Source organism: Microcebus murinus, chromosome 22 (genome assembly GCF_040939455.1).
Source record: "Microcebus murinus isolate Inina chromosome 22, M.murinus_Inina_mat1.0, whole genome shotgun sequence".
Taxonomy (NCBI): Eukaryota; Metazoa; Chordata; class Mammalia; order Primates; family Cheirogaleidae; genus Microcebus; species Microcebus murinus.
This window is the reverse complement of record NC_134125.1, coordinates 4167137-4188526: the sequence shown is the minus strand read 5'-3', so window position 1 is coordinate 4188526 and position 21390 is coordinate 4167137. Positions and strand designations below refer to the sequence as shown.

The 21390-nt window shown below is 51.0% G+C and overlaps 2 protein-coding genes across 3 annotated transcripts in view; one reads left to right on the top strand and one right to left on the bottom strand.

Moving 5' to 3' along the window:
* Positions 1-21390, bottom strand: part of UBC (ubiquitin C) — a 423461-nt gene that overhangs the window by 49203 nt on the left and 352868 nt on the right. The gene's annotated exons all lie outside the window — the stretch shown is intronic.
* Positions 1780-19631, top strand: BRI3BP (BRI3 binding protein). Of its 2 annotated transcripts, XM_020282966.2 has the most exons (4): positions 1780-2155; positions 12837-12939; positions 16103-16177; positions 18826-19631. In XM_020282966.2, the coding sequence occupies exons 1-4, from the start codon at positions 1943-1945 to the stop codon at positions 19245-19247; spliced, it is 813 nt and encodes a 270-aa protein (XP_020138555.1). In that variant the 5' UTR covers positions 1780-1942; the 3' UTR covers positions 19248-19631. The 2 variants fall into 2 exon arrangements, with proteins under 2 accessions (XP_020138555.1, XP_012637605.2); XM_012782151.3 differs by lacking the exon at positions 16103-16177.

Genomic DNA, 21390 nt, shown 5'->3' with positions numbered 1-21390 from the left:
ACTGCCTCAGCCTCCCAACCACGCTCCTAATTTTTTCTATTTTTAGTTGCCCAGCTAATTTTATTTTTCTATTTTTAGTAGAGATGGGGGGGGGAGATTTTGGTCTTGCTCAGGCTGGTCTCGAACTCCTGAACTCAAGCAATCCTCCCACCCCCGCCTCCCAGAGTGGTAGAATTAGAGGTGTGCGCCACCACACCCAGCCATCTTCTATATTTTCTTCTAAAATATTATATACCAAAGGATTAGCTCCTAGAAGATATAAAGAAAAAAACGCATTTACTCAAGAAGGTCGGTGGATCTCAAATAAAAAGTTTAACAAAAGAAGCCGACCACAAAAGAGTCCTACTGTGTGATTCCCTTTACATAAGATTTAAACACAGGCAAAATGAATCCTAAATTTTGGAAGGGACATAGTGAATAGGAGGGGACACAGGGAGCCTTTTGGGGGAGCTGAAAATGTTCCATTTCTTGATCTGGTTGCTGGTTACCTTGTGTGTTCTGTTTGTGAAAGTTCATAAAGAGGCACCTACAATATGTGTATTTTCCTATGTTTTGTTCACGTCAATAAAAAAGTTTACTCTTAAAAAAAGATAAACATTCAGTCCAATTAGCTGTGTAAAAAGAAAAAAAAAAGATAAACAGCACAAGAAAAAAAAATGTTCAAAAGATATGAACAGGCAATCCACAGTGGAGTAAATCAAATGGCCCATAAAATATATGAAAACCTCAACCAGGAATCTGGAAGATGTGAGTTCAAAAATAAGAAACAATTTTTCACTCTAGGATTGGCAAAAAATAAATCCGGTTAGACTTGTTTTGTTTGATTCCGGATGCAAACAGAGGTCCTGCACTGCATTTGGTTGTTCTGGCTCTTCAGTCTTTAAAACCAATAGTCCCCCCCTTTCACCTTTCCCACCGTTTATTTCCTGAAGAAACCGGGCCGTTTGTCTTGCAGAATGCCCTACACTCTGGCGTGGGCTCCTTGCTTTTGCCTGCTTCTGACTTTTCCCTCCGTACCCCCTATTTCCTGTAAACTGTTGTTTGGATGTGGAGGCCAGAGGAGGTTCGAGCTCGGCGCGCCTCGGCGACACCGGTCGCAGGCGGCGCTGGCACTTCCTGACACCCGGCCCGATTGGCGGGACCAGTGTTCCCCACGTGGCCCTGCAGTTCCCCCTCCTGGGGTTGGTCTCCTCCGATGATCGCCGCCGGGGTCCATCATCTCATTAAAGAGTGCAAAGGACGTTCTAGTCACCTTGGCACGTATGAGAGAGACTTTTCCAAAAGGAACGAACCTTCCCTCCCCAAGTCTTCCGTGGCTCTGAAATACAGTTCCTTCGGGACGGGCAGGAGGGATGCTTGATGCCTCTGTTTATTTAAAAATTTGAGAATGAATGAGCTGATGCCCACGGTGGCCAATTTTGGGGTCCCATTATAATAAATTTGGGAAGATTTTATATATATATATATATATATATATATATATATATATATATATATATATATGTAGGCATATATATGCATGCATATCCCACACGCACATTTAATGTTTTCCAATCAGTTGCAGTCACTACCCATGTCGAGGTTGCTGCAAGTTTTGCAGACATGGGCTGCTTTGCATGGTACAGTTAAGAATGAAAATTATTTTTTAAAAAACGGTGAAAAGCCCCACCAGGTTAGGGCAGGCTTCCGGGAGGCCGGCCCCGCGCTGGCCCGGGTGGGCGGCGGGTCGGGGCGCGGGGGCGGGGCGCGGCGCGGCGCGGGCAGGGCCGTCGCGCCTTTGCGCGCGGGGCGGGGCAGGTGGCGCAGCGGCGGCGGCGGCGGCGGCGGGCAGAGGCGCGGCGCGCGGCCCTCGAGCGCGCCAACGCTGCCCTCGCCGGAGCCCGCGGTGGCCCTGCGCGCGGCCCGCTCCCTGCACCGCGACCCCGCACCCCGCCGGCCGAGCATGGGCGCACGCTTCTCGCCGGGGCCCCGGGCCCGGGCCGGGCTCCTGCCGCCGCTGCTGCTGCTGCTGCTGCTCGGGCTGCTGGCCCCCGGCGCGCAGGGGGCGCGGGGCCGCGGCGGCGGCGAGAAGAACAGCTACCGCCGCACCGTCAACACCTTCTCGCAGAGCGTCAGCAGCCTGTTCGGCGAGGACAACGTGCGCGCCGCGCAGAAGGTGGGCGGCGGGCCCGCGGTCACCTTGCCCCGGCCGCCGCGCACCTGGCGCCGGGGACGGCCTGGGCTGCGCGCGGCCTCGGGGCTGCCGGCCGCGGCCGGGCGCGGGAGGCGGGGGCCGGCCGGGCCGGGGAGGGGCCCCCTGCGCGCCGCGCTCCTCCTGGGCCCCTGGCCCCGCGGGCGGCGCGGCCCGAGCCGCTCCAGGCTGCGCTGACGCCCGCCGCGCCTCTCATTCATTCATTCACCACGTCTGAATGGGCACGGACTGTGAGCCAGGCACCCTGCCCGCTGCCCGGGGGCGCCCTGCCCTGCGACGCGGCCCCTGTGCCACGCTGCTGCGCTGCCCCCGGCACCCCGGATTTGTCCTGGCCGCGCTCGCGACCCGCTCCCCCAGCCCCTTAGGCCCTCCTCCTGCCGCCTGGAAGATATGCAGGCTTGCTTCGCTTACGGAAGAAAGGGCGCCATGCGGTCGCGCTACTGCTTTGGCAGCGCGAGCGCCTACTGTGTGCGGGGGCTGCGGGGTCACTGGGAGCCTTTTGTTTGGGGGGCAGTCCAGCAGCCTGCAGCCCCCAGGGAATGGTGTTGAGCCCTAGGAGGAGCACAGGCAGTTTTCCCCATTCCCGCTTCTTCTCTGGAGCTGGGTGAGATAGGTGCGCCATTCTGGGCCAAAGTCCCCGACCAGCACCCGAGAAAGCGGAAGTTAATTAATGGGGGCAGTTGCACGTGGTAATGCGGTTCCCTTGCTGTTCCTCCTGTTAATTTCTTCGCTCGCTGCTAGCCCTGGGGTTTTGGAGTGGAGGGAAGCTTGGATTCAACCTGGGGCTCTACCATTTACAAGCTGGATGGCGTTAGGCAAGTGGCATCACTTCTTTGGGCCTCAGTTTCTTTATCTGTTAAATGGGGATAGTAATAATACTCCCTTCATTATGAGGTTGTAATTATGAATAGTTGGTACCTTCCTGGCCCAGAAGCATAGCTAAAAATTAGTGTCTGCTGCTGTTGTTATTTTCTGGCCAGGGTACAAACCAACTCTGCTAAGCCATGCTACAGGACCTATAGGATTAAAAAAATAAAAAGTTTTCGGGTCCTTGAGATGGAGAAAAAAAGAACATTAAAACCCAAATTAGGGCCTGGTTCGGTGGCTCACACCTGTAATCCTAGCACTCTCTGAGGCCGAGGCGGGAGAATCACTTGAGCTTAGGATCAGGAGTTCAGGACCAGCCTGTGCAAGAGCCAGACTCTATCTCTAGTAAAAATTTAAAAATTAGCCAGGCATGGTGGCGTGTGCTTGTAGTCCCAGCTACTTGGGAGGCTGAAGCAGGAGGATCGCTTGAGTCCAGAAGTTTGAGGCTTCAGTAAGCTATGATGATGCTACTACACTGTTGCCCAGGCAACAGCGTGAGACTCTAGCTCAAAGAAAAAAAAAAAACAAATTACATTGGCTGGATGTTCTTATTGCATAAAATGAAAGCCAGGTTAATTTGTTAGAAAAAGTGTTAACTTCTGACCATCTTTCCTACGCGTGTGTGGATGCCTTTTGCCACGGTGTGGGTGCGTGTCTTTATCCTGTGGGGAAAATACAGTCTGGGAGACAGGACTCTGTGTAGGTGGCCAGAGCGGGAGAAGGGGGCAGGCTGAGCACCGGGGTGCTAAAAGGTTGCCCTGGAGTCCGCCCGGGCATGGGTGTGTGTGTAAAGGGCCTCTGCGAGCACTTTCCTCTTGCTGCCCTGCCTGAGCCGTTTGAAGGCAGAAATCAATCATGTGTTTTAGAGCAAAAAGAAGTCTGCCTTTTTTATGCAGGGTAAGCACAAGGAACCCCATGTCTCAGTTGACAGTGGTTCCCTGGGACAATGTAAGGTCAACAGAGGTGAAATACGAAATGGATATTTAAGAGTTTTTACCTCTGGGTTGGTGTCTGGAAGAAAGAGTCTGAGAATCTGGGGGTCAGAGCTCTTTCTGGGGTAAACCAGAGTTTGTGCCTTCAACAGGGATGATGATAAAACTGCTAACTTCTGTTATTTGCTTGACATGTGCTCAGTGCTCTTATAGGTAAAACTAATTTGATCCTTAGAATACCCCTATGAGGTAGGCACTGTTCAATGTACAGAGTGGTGCGATGGTCGGCTTCAGTTCAGACTGAGTGGCAGAGCCGGGATCTGAACCCGAGCAGAGTGGGCTTTGGATCCCACATTCGTACTTCTCATGGGTCTCCCAGCCCCACAGCCCTGTCCGTGTTGCCGCAGCCGAGCAGCATCTGGAATGAGGTTGACCTGACTTATTTTACTTCCTGTCGGTGCAGCTCAGACCAGCCAGGCTTGAGGATATTGTTTTATTAATTTTAATTGAAGGAAAAGTGGGTCTGCTAGCAAGTGTAGTTTTCAGCATGCCTGAATTTACTAATTTGAGCCATACCTGCTTTGTGGGTTATGAAGCTTGATGGTATTTAAAAAAAAAAAAAAATCCCTTATTCTAATCTGGGACTTGTCTGAAATAAACCCATGACCTTCCTATTTGGAGCATGGGGCCTGCTGTCCTAACAGACATGGGTTCGAATCCCAGCCCAGCTTCCTGCTCGCCCTGTGACCTCGGGCCAGTTGCTTTACCTCTCTGTGTCTCATCTGTGCAGAGGAGACAAATGGGGGCGTTGAAGGGGTCAGGTTGGGTTGTACAATACCAGGCACAGAATAAGCATTTAGTAAATAGGAGAAGACTTATATAGGAAAGGGATTTGTCTGCTAGGAGAATGATAGACTCTTTCACTCTTTTAAAAATTATTAAGCAACTTATACGTGAATGTTCATAGCAACTCTTTTTATAATAGCCAAAGAGTGGAATTATCCCAGGTGTCTATCAGCTGATGAAGGGGTGAACACAGTGTGTTCTGTCTGTTTAGTGGAATATGACTCAGCCATGAAAAGGAATGAAGGACTGAAACATGCTGCAGCACGGATGGACCTTGGAAAACATGAAAACAGCCAGACACGAAAGGCTGCATGTTATAGGATCCCATTTACAGGGTATGAAATGTCCAGAACAGGAACATCACAGAACAGACAGCAGACCGGGCTGTCTGCCAGGGGCTGGGGGAGGGGCAGTGGGGACTTACTGCTTAGCTGATGTGGGGTTTCCTTTTGGAGTGATGAAAAAGTTGGGAACTAGATAGTGATGGTGGATGTACAACCCTGTGAACGTCCTTACTGCCCCTGGATTGTACCCTGTAAAGCAGTCAATGTTATGTGATGTGTATTTGACCACAATTAAAAAAAAAAATTAAGCGCCTGCTGTATGTACAAGGCACAGCAAACGACCCCTCTCCGGGAGCTTTCGTGGTGGGGTGGCAGTGAGGGGTGGGTCATAAATAAATGGAAAGTAGGTGGAACAAGATTATTGTGGAACATAGTGCCATCAAGGAAGTAATAACATTGGCGGGCAATTCTTCTATCAGCGCAGTATGTGGCTGTCGCTGTTCTGAGAGTGGCTCTGTCGTCATCACCGTATTTTGCAGACAAGGGATTGGGGACATAGGAAGGTGGCACCTGTTGCCCACAGTTCAGCTGATTAGTGGTGGAGAGTGGGCAGCGTCCACGCTCGACCTCTGCAGAATTGACAGTAATGGAATAGAGTGGAACAGAGTGGCCAGTGGAGTGGGCTGGCCCTGCCTGAGAAGGAGCCAGCCGCGGAAGGGCATTCCAGGCAGAGGGAACTGCCAGCGCCAAGGCCCCGCAGTGGGAACGGGCCTGCTGTGTTCCAGGGCTAGGGAGAGGGTCGCTGTGCGGCTGCGGCAGGGGAAGCCAGGGAGAGGGACAGACAGCCCAACACGCAGGACCTGGGCTTTCACTGAACGCGCTGGACTGTGATGCCAGAAAGACATGGGAAAATGCCAGAAGGAAGAAGACTGAGGAGGAAGAGGCAGGGGTCTCCGTGTCTTGCCTGGAGGAGGGCAAGGGTTGGATCTGGGAAGATGAGTTGCAGGGCTGGGAGGTTGGGGCGAGTTCCACAGCTGGCTACATTTGCAGTCTGCCTGGTTCTTGGGAGCTTGGACTGACCCGGTGGGAACACCCTGAACACCAAGCTGAGAAAGTGGTGCGTTTTTTCCCTCGCCCCTTGGTCATAGTTGTGTGAAATACAATTTTAAATATTTCAGAAGCTTAAAAAGTAAATCTGCTTCCACCCCAGCCTCCTCTCCCAGCCCCCTTCCCAGAAGCAGCCACATATTCTAAACATATATAAACATACGGACATATAGATCCTGCTCCCCTGTTGTTGGTTTTTTTGTTTATTTTGCACTATGAACTACATTTTGCACTTTCTTTTTTTTTCTTTTTTCTTTTTATGAATACATTTTGGAGAGCAGACCTTATCAGAACCTAAAACTTTGCTTCCTTTTTTGCGAAGGGCTGCAAAGGGGAAATTGTTGCAAGGTTGTACCATCATGATGCAACCCGCCCCTAATGCTGGACAGTCGCTCCTGTCTTGTGCCTCTCCAAACGTGACTACGGGGAAGGTCTTTCTGGACGTATTATTTCGTGTGCACACAGATAAATTCATCTGTACGTTGTTAGAAGTGCAATGGCTGAGTCAAAGGGTCTGTGCATTTCTAAAATTTTTAGTTGAAATGTCACTGGTGTACTTTTGCATGTCTCAGTCTACAGCATAATGGGTTGTCACACACCGAGCACACACACCCAAATGCAGACCTAGAAATGGACTGTTCTAGTCCCCTGAAGTCCCTTTGTGGCCCCACATGGTCACTAAGCCCCAAGGTCACCACTCTGCTGATGTCTAAGTACATAAACTCACTTTGCTTGTGCCCTTTACGCATCGTGCCGGCTCCCCGGATGTCGTTAATACTGAGAGACGTGGCTAAACACCCTCCAGTGTTCATGCCTCCAGAGGGTGATGCTAGTTTGCACGCCCACTGAACACGCACGAGGGCTGGTGCCCAAACTCTCTCCAATGTGGCGGGCCATTGAACTTTTTGGTTTTATTGTATATGAGATGGATGGTCTTTTCATTTATTCAGAATCCATTGGTATTATCTGGGAACTGCCTTTTGTTGTTTCTGTTTTTTTTCCCATTCTGTTGAGCTTTTGGGTTTTTTTGTTTTTTATTTAAAGACACTTGCAGTTTTTGCTGTTTGCAAGAAAAGTATTTTGAGCAAAGTAACTTTGACACCTTCTAGTCCTTTTTTTCCCACCAACATTTTAACAGCTTTATTGAGGTGTAATATCAATATATTACATTACACCTCGACAGACCTCGCATATTAAAAGTGTACGAGTTGATGCATTTCGACATGTGCGTACACCTGTGAGAACATCACCACAATCAAGATGTTTTTTCTTTTTATTTTGAAGATTTTCAAACTGCCAAAAAGTTGGAAGAATAAAACAAAGTACAGCTATGAACTCCTCACCTAGAGTTCCAGTTGTTCACTTTGTCCCCCAAACTTGATGCACACTTTTTTTTTTGGCCAAACCATTTGAAAATTCGTTGTAGACATCTTATTTTTTTTTCTTTTTTTCTTTTTGAGACAGAGTCTCGCTTTGTTGCCCAGGCTAGAGTGAGTGCTGTGGCGTCAGCCTAGCTCACAGCAACCTCAAACTCCTGGGCTCAAGCAATCCTCCTGCCTCAGCCTCCCGAGTAGCTGGGACTACAGGCATGCGCCACCATGCCCGGCTAATTTTTTCTATATATATTAGTTGGCCAGTTAATTTCTATTTATAGTAGAGACGGGATCTTGCTCAGGCTGGTTTCAAACTACTGACCTCGGGCAATCGCTTGCCTCGGCCTCCCAGAGTGCTAGGATGACAGGCGTGAGCCACCGCGCCCGGCAGACACATTGACATTTTTGAAGAGGAGTCAGACCTATCATTTTTTTTTTTTTTGGTAACAGCTTTATTGAGCTATAATTCAGACACCGTGCGAATCATTCATTGAAAGTTCATAGTGTTGTATAACTGTCATACGATCTACGATCAATTTTAGAATATTTTCATCACCCCAAAAAGAAACCCTGTACCCATTAGCAGCGTTCCCCGTTTTCCATCGGCCCCCACCTTCAGCCCTAGGCGAGCACTGATGTACTTTCTGTCTCTGGGGATTTGCCTCTTCAGGATGTTTCATATAAACGGAATCACACGATGTGGTCCTTAGTGACTGGCTTCATTTGCACAGCATCGTGTCTTCAAGGCTTATCTGTCCGTGTTGTAGCATGTATCACAACTTCCTTCCTTTTTGTGTCTTTTTGTTTATCCAATTATCTGTTGATGGACATTTGGGCTGTTGCCACTTTTGTCTGTTGTGAGTAACGCTGCGATGAACATCCATGCACAAATTTTGGTGTGGACGTGTTTTTAGTTTTTTGGGGTATATACCTAGGAGTGCAAATTGCTCGGTCCTATGGGGACTTTTTGTCGAACATTTCGAGGACCCACCACACCGTTTTCCAAGGCAGATGCACCATCTTACATCCCCACCAGCAACGCCGGAGGGTTCTAGTTCCTCCACATCCTCGTCAACACTCGCTGTCGTCGATTCCGCCGCCTGGCGGAGGCGAAGTGGTATCACCGCGGTTTCGAGGGACTAGTCTTTTGAAATGTCCTGCAGTGTGTATCCCTTGCATTTCTGTGTGTTCTTCGGACGCTTGGGACACCTCTGAATTGCAGAATCTCTCACCCCCTGCTCTGGCTTGCTCACCAAGACGCCTTTGCCCTTGTGGCCTGATTTTCCTCAGGGCCAGTCTGCATGTGCCTGGACGTGATGAGAGTCAAGAGAGGTTAGGACGCAGGAAGGCCGCCGCCACCCAAAACCCCGGTGTCGGGTGCCCTGGCCTCGCCGCTGCAAGAGGAGAGCTGAGGAAATCCTGGGCCTAGGTGATCTTGCTCCTCTGAAGCCACAGGCCTCCAGAGTTTGCTCACCTGACCCTCCCACCCCGTTCTAACTTTCTATTCTGAAAATCGCTCAACATACACAAAGGCAGGGAGAAGAGAGGAGCGACCCCCTGAATTCCTCCCCCAGGCATTCCATGTCTGGACTTCTGCCATTCTGGCTACTTCTGTTCCCTCACTAACATTGTTTTTAGCCTGGAGTGGTATTTTCAAGCTAATCCAAGACATACTAGTTCCCCCTTAAATATTTCATTCTGCATCTTTAACAAATACCAACTTTATAAACACCAAAACCGCAATACCATCGTCACAGCCCGTGGCAATTCCTTGAGATCTAGCCTGAGTCCATTTGCTGATTTTCCTGAGTCTTTTTACATTGAACTGATACGGCTTTTCATTCTCTTTTTTCCAAAATAAACTTACTGTTTTTCCAGAACAGTTTTAGATTTGCAGAAAAAAATATGACCTCATTTTAACTTAATCACCTCTGTAAAGACCGTGTCCCCAAATACAGTGACGTTCTGAGGTGCTGGGGGTTTGGGCTTGCACGGAAGAATTTTGGGGGGCACAGTTCAGCCTGTATGGTTCTTCGGGCCCATGTCTCCATCCCCACACGGCGGGTCGGGGTGTCACACAGCCAGGGCAGTGGCCAGAGCGAGCAGGGCCAGCCCCATAGGGAACAGCGAGAGTTGTCCAGCCGGATGGAGGGGCGGGGGTGTCCTTTGCACCGTGAGAAAGAACCTCTGGCCTGGACCTGTGCCGGTTTCTCAGGTAGGGCGGGTTTCGGAACACCTGCCCATAGACGCGTGTTCCGGGGGAGGTGACTGCTGGGTTTGCTCCGAGGGCCCAGCCTCTGTCTTTGCTGGGAGTTCCATGGGATTCCACCCTGCCCCCCATGGATGTGACCGCCTCAGCTGCATCGGGCTCCTGCCGCGTGCTGGCCGCTGTGCTGAGGTCAGGTTCTAACGCTGAATCCTCTCTTGGTCCCATTTTGCAGCTCAGAAGACAGAGGTTCAGCAGCAGGGACAGTGATGTCTGTTCCTCCCAGAATAACTGCTTCCACGCACGCTTTCTAGGGCAGTCGGTGCCATTTAAAGGCCTGCTATCCTTTTCTCACAAAGCCTTTCTTTTTTCCTCCCTTTGAACAAATTAGAGAAATCGCTACACGTTGACAGACACGCACAAGTCACCCATACTTTAGGCAGTTCTACCAGGATGGACAAAATGTGGTATATCCATAAAGCGGATGCTGCTCGGCGATAAAAGGGAAGGAAGTGCTGGTTCGTGCTATGACACGGGTGAACCGCGAAAACACTGGAGTGGAAACTGCCAGACACCAAAGGTCATGTATCGTAGGGTTCCTTTTACATGAAACGTCCAGAATGGGCAAAGCCACAGAGACGGGGAGCAGATGGGTGGGGGCCAGGGACGGGAGGGCGGAATGTCAGTGACTGCTCATAGGTGCAAGGTTCCTTTTGGGGCAATGAAAATGTTCCAGAATTAAATTGTGGTGATGATTACATGCCCTGTGAATATTCTAAAACCACCAAATTGTATAGTTTTGTAGACAGCCCCAGAGTGTCTGATGCAGTGGTCCGGGTGGGGCCCAGGAGCCTGCTTTTCTGATAGACTCCGGCTGGTCCAGAGAACACACTCTGAGAACCACTGACCCGGGATAGATACCCCGAGGTAGGATTTCTAGAAGCTCTGTCCTCTTGGGTGTGGTTCTCATTCATGCTTCTCCTTCTCCTGGATCCCCCCGCCCACCTGCCCCCACCAGAGAGAGGGGCGGTCACCCCCCCCCCTTTTCTCTGACGCATGTGCTTCCTTCTGGCATTTTCCACATGGTCTTTTTTTGGTTTTTTTTTTTTTTTTTTTTTTACAAAAATGTAAACCCCTTCCTTTTTTTAGATGACAGCTTCGTTGAGATTTATTAATAATTCACATACCATACAATGCACCCATTTAAAGTGTGCAGTGCCGGTGTTTTTAGTGTATTTGCAGTTACGTGTAAGTACGATCAGTTTTAGGACGTTTTCTTCATCTTGGGAAAGAAATCCTGTGCCCTTTAGCTATCATCCTCCTACCTCCCAAGCCCCCGGAAACCCCTAATTCTGTCTCTGAGGATTTGCTGTCCTGGACATTTCATCAATATGTGGTCTTCGGTGTGTGGCCTCTTTCATTCAGCGTGATGTCTTCAAGGTTCATCCGTGTTGTGTGAATTGGCGCTTCGTTCCTTTTTACGGCCAAATAATGTCCAGTTGCAAAAACAGGACACATCATGTTATCCATTCATCAGTTGTCCACATGGTGTTTAGATGTACAGATGCCTTGAGTGCTTGCACCTGTGCAATTTCTTAAAAGGTTGATGTCATCGTAGGACACGTTGGGGTAAATACTTCTGTTAGAATATTGGACATGGATAGGAGTTCTGAACATTTACCACGTGCTCAAAGCATGTCACTTGAATATCCCAGTGCTCCTAATAGCCACAGGTGAGGTAGGTACTGTTACCCCATTTGTCAGCTGCAGCCCCGAAGCCCCAGACAGCTTACGAATATGTATCGGATGCCCGTGGCCACCCGGCTAGTAAGAGGCAGAGCTGGGATTCGAACCCAGGTGATGTGATCAGCCATGTGGCTTGTGCTTTCTTAGCCACGGGACTAGCTCAGAGGTGATTGGCGTCCTCCACTCTCCTGGTTGCTGATTCAGCCCTGCTCTTCCCGTCTCATCTGTCCTGGAGGAACATCCAGCTAGGACGTCCAATTAAAATGCTGTAGCCAATTTACCTTGAGACATTTACCCTCCACATGTGAGCCCATGGCAGGTGTACTTGGTTCATTGCAGCACTGTCTCTGATAGCAAAGGTTGGAAGCAACCTACGTGTCCATCAGTAGGGGACTAGCTGCAGGTGTACCATCTTTTAAAAAGAATTTTGCACCGCTGTATGGTCTGAGTTTGAGTGATTGCCAAGATAGAGTGTTGTATGAGAAAAACTGTAGAACTGTACACATACACTGCCATTTGTGGGGGGAAAAAATCTATGCTGTTGTTGACCCGGCGTATCTGAGGAAGGACACACAGGTGAGTGGTAATGGTGGCGCCTCCAGGTTGCTGGGCAATGAGGTAGAATGCTTACTTTTCTCCGAACATCTGTTTGTAGTTTTTAGTTTTGTGTTAGATACAGAAAATATCACTTATTTAAAAAAATAAGATAAAATGAGGCTGCACCTCCTATTTCTCTAGCCCCGTGGTTCTGCAGGATCACCTGGAGAAAGACCTCAGAGCCCAGGGTCCCAGAGTTGGACAGAGCACGGGGCTCTGTCATTACCAGCTTCCTAGGAGACCCTGGCCCGCTTGAGTTTGGGAATCGGGTTCTCACGTTTCACAGCTGGTGTGGGTGGCCCAGCCTCTGGGGGGCTAGGTGGGTGGCAGAAACCACCACTCTTGAAAACTGAGAAATCGGGCAGAGGAGAGGAGAGCGCCTGAGCAAAGAAGAAACAGAAAGACAACAGGAGAAATGGCAGGTGGAGTGAAGCAGCCTTGCAGAGTCCTGGCTCCCGTGCACAGGGTGCCCGGCCTGTCTGCGGGAGGGCTGCGATTCACCCACTTCCACCAAGCTGTCGGCCGGCCATCAGTGCCGAGCTCGGGCTGGTCCCCCGGCTAGTGGACCACTTGCGGTCAGCTTGATATCTTTTCTCTGTTCTGGTATAAACTTGGCTCCACTCGTTGAGGAGGGCGGTGGCGTGCTGGGTGATCCGGTGGTGAGTGACTGTTTTCTTATTTCTGCAGTTCTTGACCCGGCTGACCGAGCGGTTCGTGTTGGGAGTGGATATGTTCGTGGAGACGTTGTGGAAAGTTTGGACAGAGCTCTTGGATGTTCTTGGACTTGACGGTAGGTGTGGGGGTGGCATTCGTGTAAGGTGCCATTTTATTCCATTGGTTCTCAAAGTGTGGAACTGGCACCCACGGTGGGAGGTAGATGAGAAGGTGTTGGGGGCAGGGTAGTGAGGATGTGAATGAACATTATTTATTTTAATAGTTGCACGTATAAGTGGCTCTTCAAAGCGGAGATTTCCCAGATGCTGTCTGTCTGTCCATCTATTTATGTATTTACTTTAAATCCTGTTAGCTTCTGACCAGATGCTATTTAGGATATGGTGCACGTGGGCAGCTCCAGCTTCTCTGCCCCTAGGCAGACCACACCGACCGGAGGTTAGCGCTCTGGTTTATTGGGATCCGTGAAAGAAACTACTCTAGTTCTGTAGGCAGAACGGGACTTGGTGGAGAACGAGGCACTCGCAGAATCATCCGAAGGGCTAGAGGAGAGATGTGTGGCCCCAGACACCGCCAAACCGGCCTGCCAGGGTTGCTGCTGTTGGCACTGTTGAGTTCAAGGTCACACAACTGTAGCAGTTACTTGAGGACCAGGAAGCTTCCACCACTGCCTCAGTGACGAGGCTTTGCACGCTGCTGCAGGGACGCCCACCATTTCTGGAACCATGCGTGTCAGCCGTGGCCAGAAGGCAGCCCCATCTCTCTTACTTTTCACAGTTCCTGGGTCAGGAGAACCGCTACTGGGCAGAACCTAATTTCTGTCCAGTCTCTAGCTGCAGGGGAGTCAGGGTGACGTAGGTCTTAGCCCTCCGGCGTCTGCAATCCCAGAATCACACAGCGGATGCTGCATGAGCCAGCCGGCCTACCACACCCACCGCACTGGGTGCGGATTGCCAGGGGAGCGGCCCCTGAGTTTTGTTGGCCGGGGGAGAAGCGTAGCGTGATTTGATGGTGCAGTGCTGGTCACACATTTCCAGCCAGGAAGACAGCAGCGGTGGGGCACAGTCCTGCCCCTTCCACACGTCTGGGAGGCGCAGTATATTGGCCTCGGCGGGGGTCGAGGCGAAGGCAGTGAGGCTGAGCGGCGAGGTGGCAGCAGCCCCGGGAACTGAGCGGAGCGCCCTGGTCCAGGCCTGCAGCTCGCACCGCCCACACCTCTGTACCCTCCTTCCCAGGCGGCTCCGCCCTGCCCCTACCTGTCCACGTGTGGGGCAGTGACGAGTCCTTCAGTGTCCCATCTGGGGGTGGCAGGAGCTAACCTGGGCAGAGCGCCTGTGCTGTGCCAGCGCTTACGTCCAGAGGTGATCTTGTCCCTGACCCCGTGCGCCCGGTAAGCAGGAGTCTCCCAGCAGCCCGGCCCGCTGCTCCCTTTGCGTCCTCGGCGTCGAGGCCGCTCTCTCCACTTGCGCCTGTCCAGAGTAAATCCCCAGGCAGGGCGCCGTCCGGGTCCAGGCTGCCACCTCTCCCGCCAGGAAGTCTGCAGTAGCCGCCTGCATTGAGGTCCCTGAGGCCACCCCCAGGTGCACTGAGTCACTAGGTGGACCTCGGGACGCAGCACGGGGTCCTGCTCACAGCTGTGACTTACGATAGGGAGAGGACGCGAAGCCGCATCAGCAAAGGGAAAAGGCACGTGGGGCCAAGTCCAGGGGAGTCCAGGCCCGAGCGTCCGGAGTCCTCTTCCCCTGGAGTCACGCAGGACGCCCTTCATTCCTCCAGCAACAAGTCGTGACAACCCACGTGAAGTGTTGTGTGCCGGGGAAGCCCGTTCGAGACTCAGGGTTCAGGATTTTTCTTGGGGGCTGGTCACACGGGCACCCTCTGCCTGATAACGTGCAAAATCCCAGACTTGCAGCAGGAAAGCAGGTGTCTGTCACAAGCCACATTGTCTGTTTTCTCCAGGCTGCACGCTCGCCCTGGCCCTGCGCCGGGCACAAAGGAGCCCTTTGTTGCTGAGAGTGGGAGGGCTGGGGTCCCGCTGCTCAGCCAGTTGCGTGGGTTGAACTGGGTCCCCAGTAAGACGAATTCAGGCCCTAGCCCCGGGACCTGTGAATGAGCCCTTGTTTGGGAATAGGGTCTGTGCCGATGTGATATGCCAAGTTAAATGAGATCATCCCTGATTAGGGTGGGCCCTAAATCCAGACTGAGGTCCTTGTAAGAGGTGGAAAATCTGGACACAGAGACACTAAGAAACATGGGAGGAAGACAGCCACGTGAAGACGAGATCGGAGTGACGCGGCCCCCAGGAGCTGGAAGAGGCGGGGAGGACCCTCCCTGGAACTGTTGGAGGAGCGCAGCCCTGCTCACGCCTGGAGTTTAGACTTCTGGCCTCCAGAACTCCAGAAGAGGACGGATTTCTGCTGAAAGCCGCCCACTTTGTGGTAGTTTGTTTTGGCAGCCAAGGACACTGATGGAACCCTGTTCCGTGAGGACTCTCTCAGTGGTCCTTGACACCCCCATTTTCCAGATGGGAGATGGGGGCTTGAGGCTGAGCCGTTGGCCACCATGGGGCACACTGGTTGGTGCCTGTTGTCACTTCCCCCAGCCACTTGGAACCGTCTCCAGCCTTGAGTCATTGAGTTCAACCTTTAGGGGGCCTCAGACCCGCCCAGGGCACCTCGATGCTCGGGCACAAAGAGCCCCAGGCAGCAGCAGAGCCGCTGCAGAGGATGCTGTGCAGCCCGCAGTCCCCCGGGGCCACTGACGGCCCCTCCGGGGACCTGGCTGAGTCAAGCATCACCCAGATACGGCAATCGTGTGCAATCCTGCCTGGCGTCCACACCCAGCCCTGCGTGGATTGTTTCTGTCCCTGCCCAGCGAACCCTGGAGGAGCAGGCCTGATTGCGGGAAGTTGCGTGCAGCCTGGAGTGAAACGCTGCAGCGTGGGAACGGCCTCCCAGTCACTGGGAGACCAGAACAGTCATTGCGCTGCGGAGCCGCTCGCGTTCCCGATGAGAGCAGCTGGCACATTCCGGAGGTGTGCTGAAACTCACTCGCTTCCGAGTCGTGGTTCTCCCCGTTTTATTTGGTGCATAAGCGTCAAAGCATCCGAAGGCCTTTGGAATTGGAGTCTTTTTTTTTTTTTAATTTTTGATTTTGGAATTGGAGTCTTATGCCTAAAAGTTTGAGTGTGCGAAGTGCTTTATAGGAAACCATATGCCAAAGTGGGACATTCTGGTGCAAAAGATTTCTGTGGGTACAATCCTCTTAATTTCCTTTTTCAGAATTGTTTACAGTGCTGGTTAAAATGGAGACGCTAAGCTTGGCACAGAGCGATCGAGTGGAAATAGAACACATAGGTAATATTAAATTTGCTAATATCCGCATTAAAAACGTAAAAAAGAAACTGGTGAAATTAATTTTACTAAGATATTTTAGTTAACCTAATATATCCAAAAATATTATCATCTCTAGTGGCAATCAATATAAAAATTGTCATTGAAGTGTCTCATGCTTTCCGGGCACTGGGGCCTTTGCAGTCCCGTCTGCATTTGACTCTGAGCACGCTCGGTGCGGACCTGTCCCATTTCAAGTGCTCAGTGCACAGTCTCCGTCCCTGCCCTACGGCTGCCGGCACAGAACCCTTTTCTGGGAAATCGAGCACTTGCCCAGGAGTCAGGAGGCTGGGCCGAAGTCTCCCGTCAAGGTGCTCACTTCCTCTGACGCCTCTGAGGCCACTTCCAGCAAAACGCGGAAAGGAGTCCCCCTCGGTGACGCGTCCGTACGGGGACCGGACGGCTCTGGAAACCAGACGCCCTGCGTGCGACTCTCAGCCCTGCCCTGCCCCACCGGGGGACCCTGGGCAAGCAGCCTGTGTGGGGACTGCCATCCGCCTCACTGGCACGTCGGGACTGGGTAACAGCATGTGCAGGGGGCTCGGGGAGCACCTGGCCCACAGTCAGTCCTCCATCAACACATGGTGGTGCGTGAAGGGGCCCTGCTCCCACATGCGTGTCACTGTGCAGTTCCCGGACCCACGGGATCTGGATTTTCCGTGCTGAGGGCCGTCTGTCCGGCTGTACTCAGAGCTGGCCTCTCCGTCTGCACCCTTGGGGACTTTACAGGTCTGTAGCGACCTAGACCCGGCCCGAGCTGAGAAATGGGGCTGCCACCAAAACATACGAGTTGAATTGGGTCTCCCCAGCATTCCTGTGTTGAAGTCTAATACCTCTTCTAATACCTTAGAATGTGACCTTATTTGGAGACAGGGTCATTAGAGATTTGGTTAATTAAGAGGAGGTCATGCTGGAGCAGGCGGGTCTCAAATCCAATGACTGGTGCTCTTGTAAGAAGGGGACATTTTCACACACACATGCGCACACACACACACACGCACGCACGGGGAGAAGGCCGTGTGAAGACAGGCAGAGTTCGGAGTGATGATTCTACAAGCGGGGGGACACCAAGGATTCCAGCAACCACCAGAAGCCAAGAGAGGCCTGGAACAGATGCCCCCTTCCCAGCCTCAGAAGGAACCAGCCCTGTGGACACGCTGGTCCCAGACACGCAGTACATGGACCCTCACGAGGCCTTGGTTGAGCTGAGAAGGAAATAGCTATACTCAGCCGGGTGCGGTGGCTCGCGCCTGTAATCCTGGCATTCTGGGAGGCCAAGGCAGGAGGATTGCTTGAGGTCAGGAGTTTGAGACCAGCCTGAGCAAGAGCAAGAGCCTGTCTCTACTATAAATAGAAAGAAATTAGCCAAACAACTAAAAATAGAAAAAAAAAATTAGCTGGGCATGGTGGCATGTGTCTGTAGTCCCAGCTAGCTACTCGGGAGGCTGAGGCAGGAGGATCGCTTGAGCCCAGGAGTTTGAGGTTGCTGTGAGCTAGGCTGACGCCACGGCACTCACACTAGCCTGGGCAACACAGTGAGACTCTGTCTCAAAAAAAAAAAAAAAATTAAAAAAAAATAGCTATATTCCTAGATAGTTGGGAAATTGAAATGGTAGCCTGGAACTGTTGATACTCTTAGGTGTGATGATGGTCACATGGTTTTGAGGTGAATAATGTCTTTATTCTTGCAAGGTGCATGACGAAATATGATATGTGTCTTTCCAATGGTTCAAACCAAAAAAATTATGTAAATAAGAGATAAAGCAAAATATGGCAGATTTAATCATTGTTAAACCTGGGTGGCTTTGACAGGAATAGTCACTGTTCTTTCAGCTTTTTTGTTTGAAATTTCCTTAAGCTAGGCACACAGAAGATGCTACTCCTCCATTTCCCTCCCTTGTTTCGATAGCACACCATGTGCCAGCAGTTAGGGTTAGGTTTGGCTGTGACAGGGATCCAGTAACAATGGCTTAAACCAGATGAGTGCTTATTATTTCCATCTTATATGAAAGTCCACAGGGAGGTAGGTGGGTAGTATGATGATTCTGATGGATGTTGTATTCTGAGCTGAAGCACCTTCCATTTAATGCTGTCCCATGAGACACTTCCATGTCCTCATGGCCCACTATGGCTGCTCCAGCTTCGGTCATTGCATCCACATTCCAGCAGGCAGAAGAGGAGGTAAAGGGCACATTCCTACTGCTTTTAAGGATAACCCCCTGAAGTTACTGCAAATTACCTCTTCTTGGCCAGAGCTTAATTATGTAGCTGCAGGGGAGGCAGTGAAATACCTTTACCCTAGGTAGTTGTGTACGCAGCCTGAAATGGAGCATTTATTACTATGGAAATTGAAGGACAATTTGCAGGCTCTGCTCTACCGTGAGAGGTGCTTTAAGCTCACAATACGGCAGGTCGTCTTACAGGGGTGCCCTGCATCTTCTCTTGGAGCTTCGCGTGCATGTTAAGGGAGTAACTTACTTGAGTTCCTTGGGTTGTTGCAAAGGCCTTGTGAGCCCAGCAAGGGAGGTGAGCGCCCCCACTCCCCCTTGTTGAGAGCCCCACACCCACACACTCCCGCGTAACCGGCGCTGTTCCTCTTTTCTGTTCCGCAGTCTCCAACCTGTCCCAGTATTTCAGCCCGGCCTCGGTGGCCAGCAGCCCGGCCCGTGCGCTCCTGCTGGTCGGCGTCGTCCTCCTGGCCTACTGGTTCCTGTCTCTGACTCTGGGCTTCACCTTCAGCGCCCTGCACCTGGTGTTCGGCCGCTTCTTCTGGATCGTGCGGGTCGTCCTGTTTTCCATGTCCTGCGTGTACATCCTGCACAAGTACGAGGGTGAGCCGGAGAACGCCGTGCTGCCCCTGTGCTTCGTGGTGGCCGTCTACTTCATGACGGGGCCCATGGGCTTCTACTGGCGCAGCAGCCCCAGCAGCCCCGGCGTGGAGGAGAAGCTGGAGCACCTGGAGAACCAGGTCAGACTGCTCAACATCCGCCTCAACAGGGTGCTCGAGACCCTCGACCGCTCCAAGGACAAGTGACTGGCGGCCAGCCGGCGGGCGCCGCCTCCACCAGCGAGCTCTCTTGGAGGACAGAAGAGGAGGAGGAAACACAAAAACAAACCACCGAACCCCAAGCGATCTTAAATAAACATGACTGGGCAAGAAAGTGGCGCTTTGTCAGGGTGTTTCCAGCCGCCCGCCAGCTCTTAGGACTGACGTTCCAAGAAGGATGAAAAAGATCGTGCGTGCAGAACGATGCGCGGAGTGTCATTAGTGGAAAAAATATTTTTTAAACAAAGGATATAATCATATTTAGCTGTACAGTGAGAGAAAATTTATCTGTGCATAGAGCATAAAGTTAATTTTTTCAAGCATTGAAATACATCTTTTGTAAGGTTTTTTAATAAAGGCAGATTGAGTCGAGTTTATTAAAACTTTACATGGAGGGGGAGAATATGCTAATTTGACATTTTAGAAAAGTTTAAATGCAAGCGTTTGTTTTTGCAGCTTAGGAATTGGTGGATGACGTCTGTGTGCGTTAGTTATTTTCATGTCCCAAAACTGTGAGCTTTATTTTATGTTATTTTTGGTTGATGTTGACTTAATGAATGTTGTCACTTCTCAAGGTGGGCAGTTGGGCCAGAGATGACACCTGACCTCTTCTGTATCCGAGTGACCCCCACCAAGCCCCATCAGCCGTATTTCTAAATGGAGAAATCATTATTTCTAGAAGACCTGAGGTTTTCTTCCTCCCTCTGTACCTTGATGTATTTTAACCTCAATTTTTCGAAAAGGAAAATGCAGGAAAGGGCAAAGAAATGTCTACGTGAGTAAAGCACTGAAGATACTCAAGAATCTATTTCATGTCCCAATGTCGCTGTCTGCCAGGTAGGCCCAGATACAAAAGCCTTGGTGGGTTTTTTTTCTTTGTTTCATTTTGTTTCTGGTGGACTCAGGACCTTTGAAGGAAAACAAACAGCGGCTAACAACATTTTCAAGTCTGTTGCTGCTTATGATGCATTCTCAGCAACAAGCCGCAGCAATACAATATACAAGCCTTGGAAAAGATCTGAATTGTTTTCCCTGAAGTCTTTACAACATATTTGTTGGGTGCTTGTCTGAAATCCATTGCATCCTCATTTTCAGTGGTTTCTAGGGGCAGAGGGTGGTGCACACAGAGAGGGCTCTGGCCGGGGCTGGTGGAAATGCCCCTTTGCTAGGAGCCCGTTAGGAAGGGAAGCCCACCGCTTGCAGGACGTAGCCTTGAAGGCCGCTGGGGACTGAGGCTGTCTCTAGCGACCCCAGTCAGACTTGCTGGAACCAGACCTTATGGGCTGGGTCTCAGTTTGGGGAAGACTTAGCTGTTTACCGAGTCTCGTGCGGAGTTTCTGTGAAGTTTCTTTTGGTTGCAAGTGTCTGGACAACAGATACAGATGTTTCTGAGGATACTTCTGAAACTTCTTAAGGTGCACATAATGGGACCCAAACCCTCCTGGATTCGGTTCACTTCCTAAAACACACACCTGTTCCCTAGGATTTAACTTGAGCAGATCTTTATCCATGGGCATTTGGGATGCATGATTTCTGGATCGAAACCAGTCCAGTTTTGTCATTTTGATGCTTGCAGATGAACCTATTTTAGTGCAGCGTATAAATACCTTGGGGAGGTCATCATCATCCTCTTTCCTTTTGTGTATTTCACTGTCCCGTGTTCAGGTACGAAAATAGAGCTTTGCTTTTGTTGGCCAGGGGGAGAGTGGCATCCTGTGCACAGAGTCCGTGACTGCGGCCCTTGCCTTGGCTGCCCCGTTGTTTGTGGTCATTGCAGGCTGCCCGAGTGTTGTCTTAGACTGTCAGCGGGCATGGCCGAGTGTCCACTCCATTCCTCCTTGCGCCTTCATCCCTGAAACACGGAGGGAACTGTGTTCTCTTGAGATCTACATAGGACAATCCTTTTAACTTGCAGTAAACGGAGGGAGGGACGTGTAGCCTGGGTGCTGGTGGATTTGGACCTTAGACATCCATTGAAGATCGCTGTCAAAGGAATGTGCACCTTTTTGCTAAGTGTAGGCTCTGAAGCCAGTTTTGTAGTTAGATCACACTCAAGTGGAAGATGTCTTCATTTTTAATGAAAGAAGCTACAGTTAAGTTACTGAGTGTCACTTCAGGGCAGAACATTATT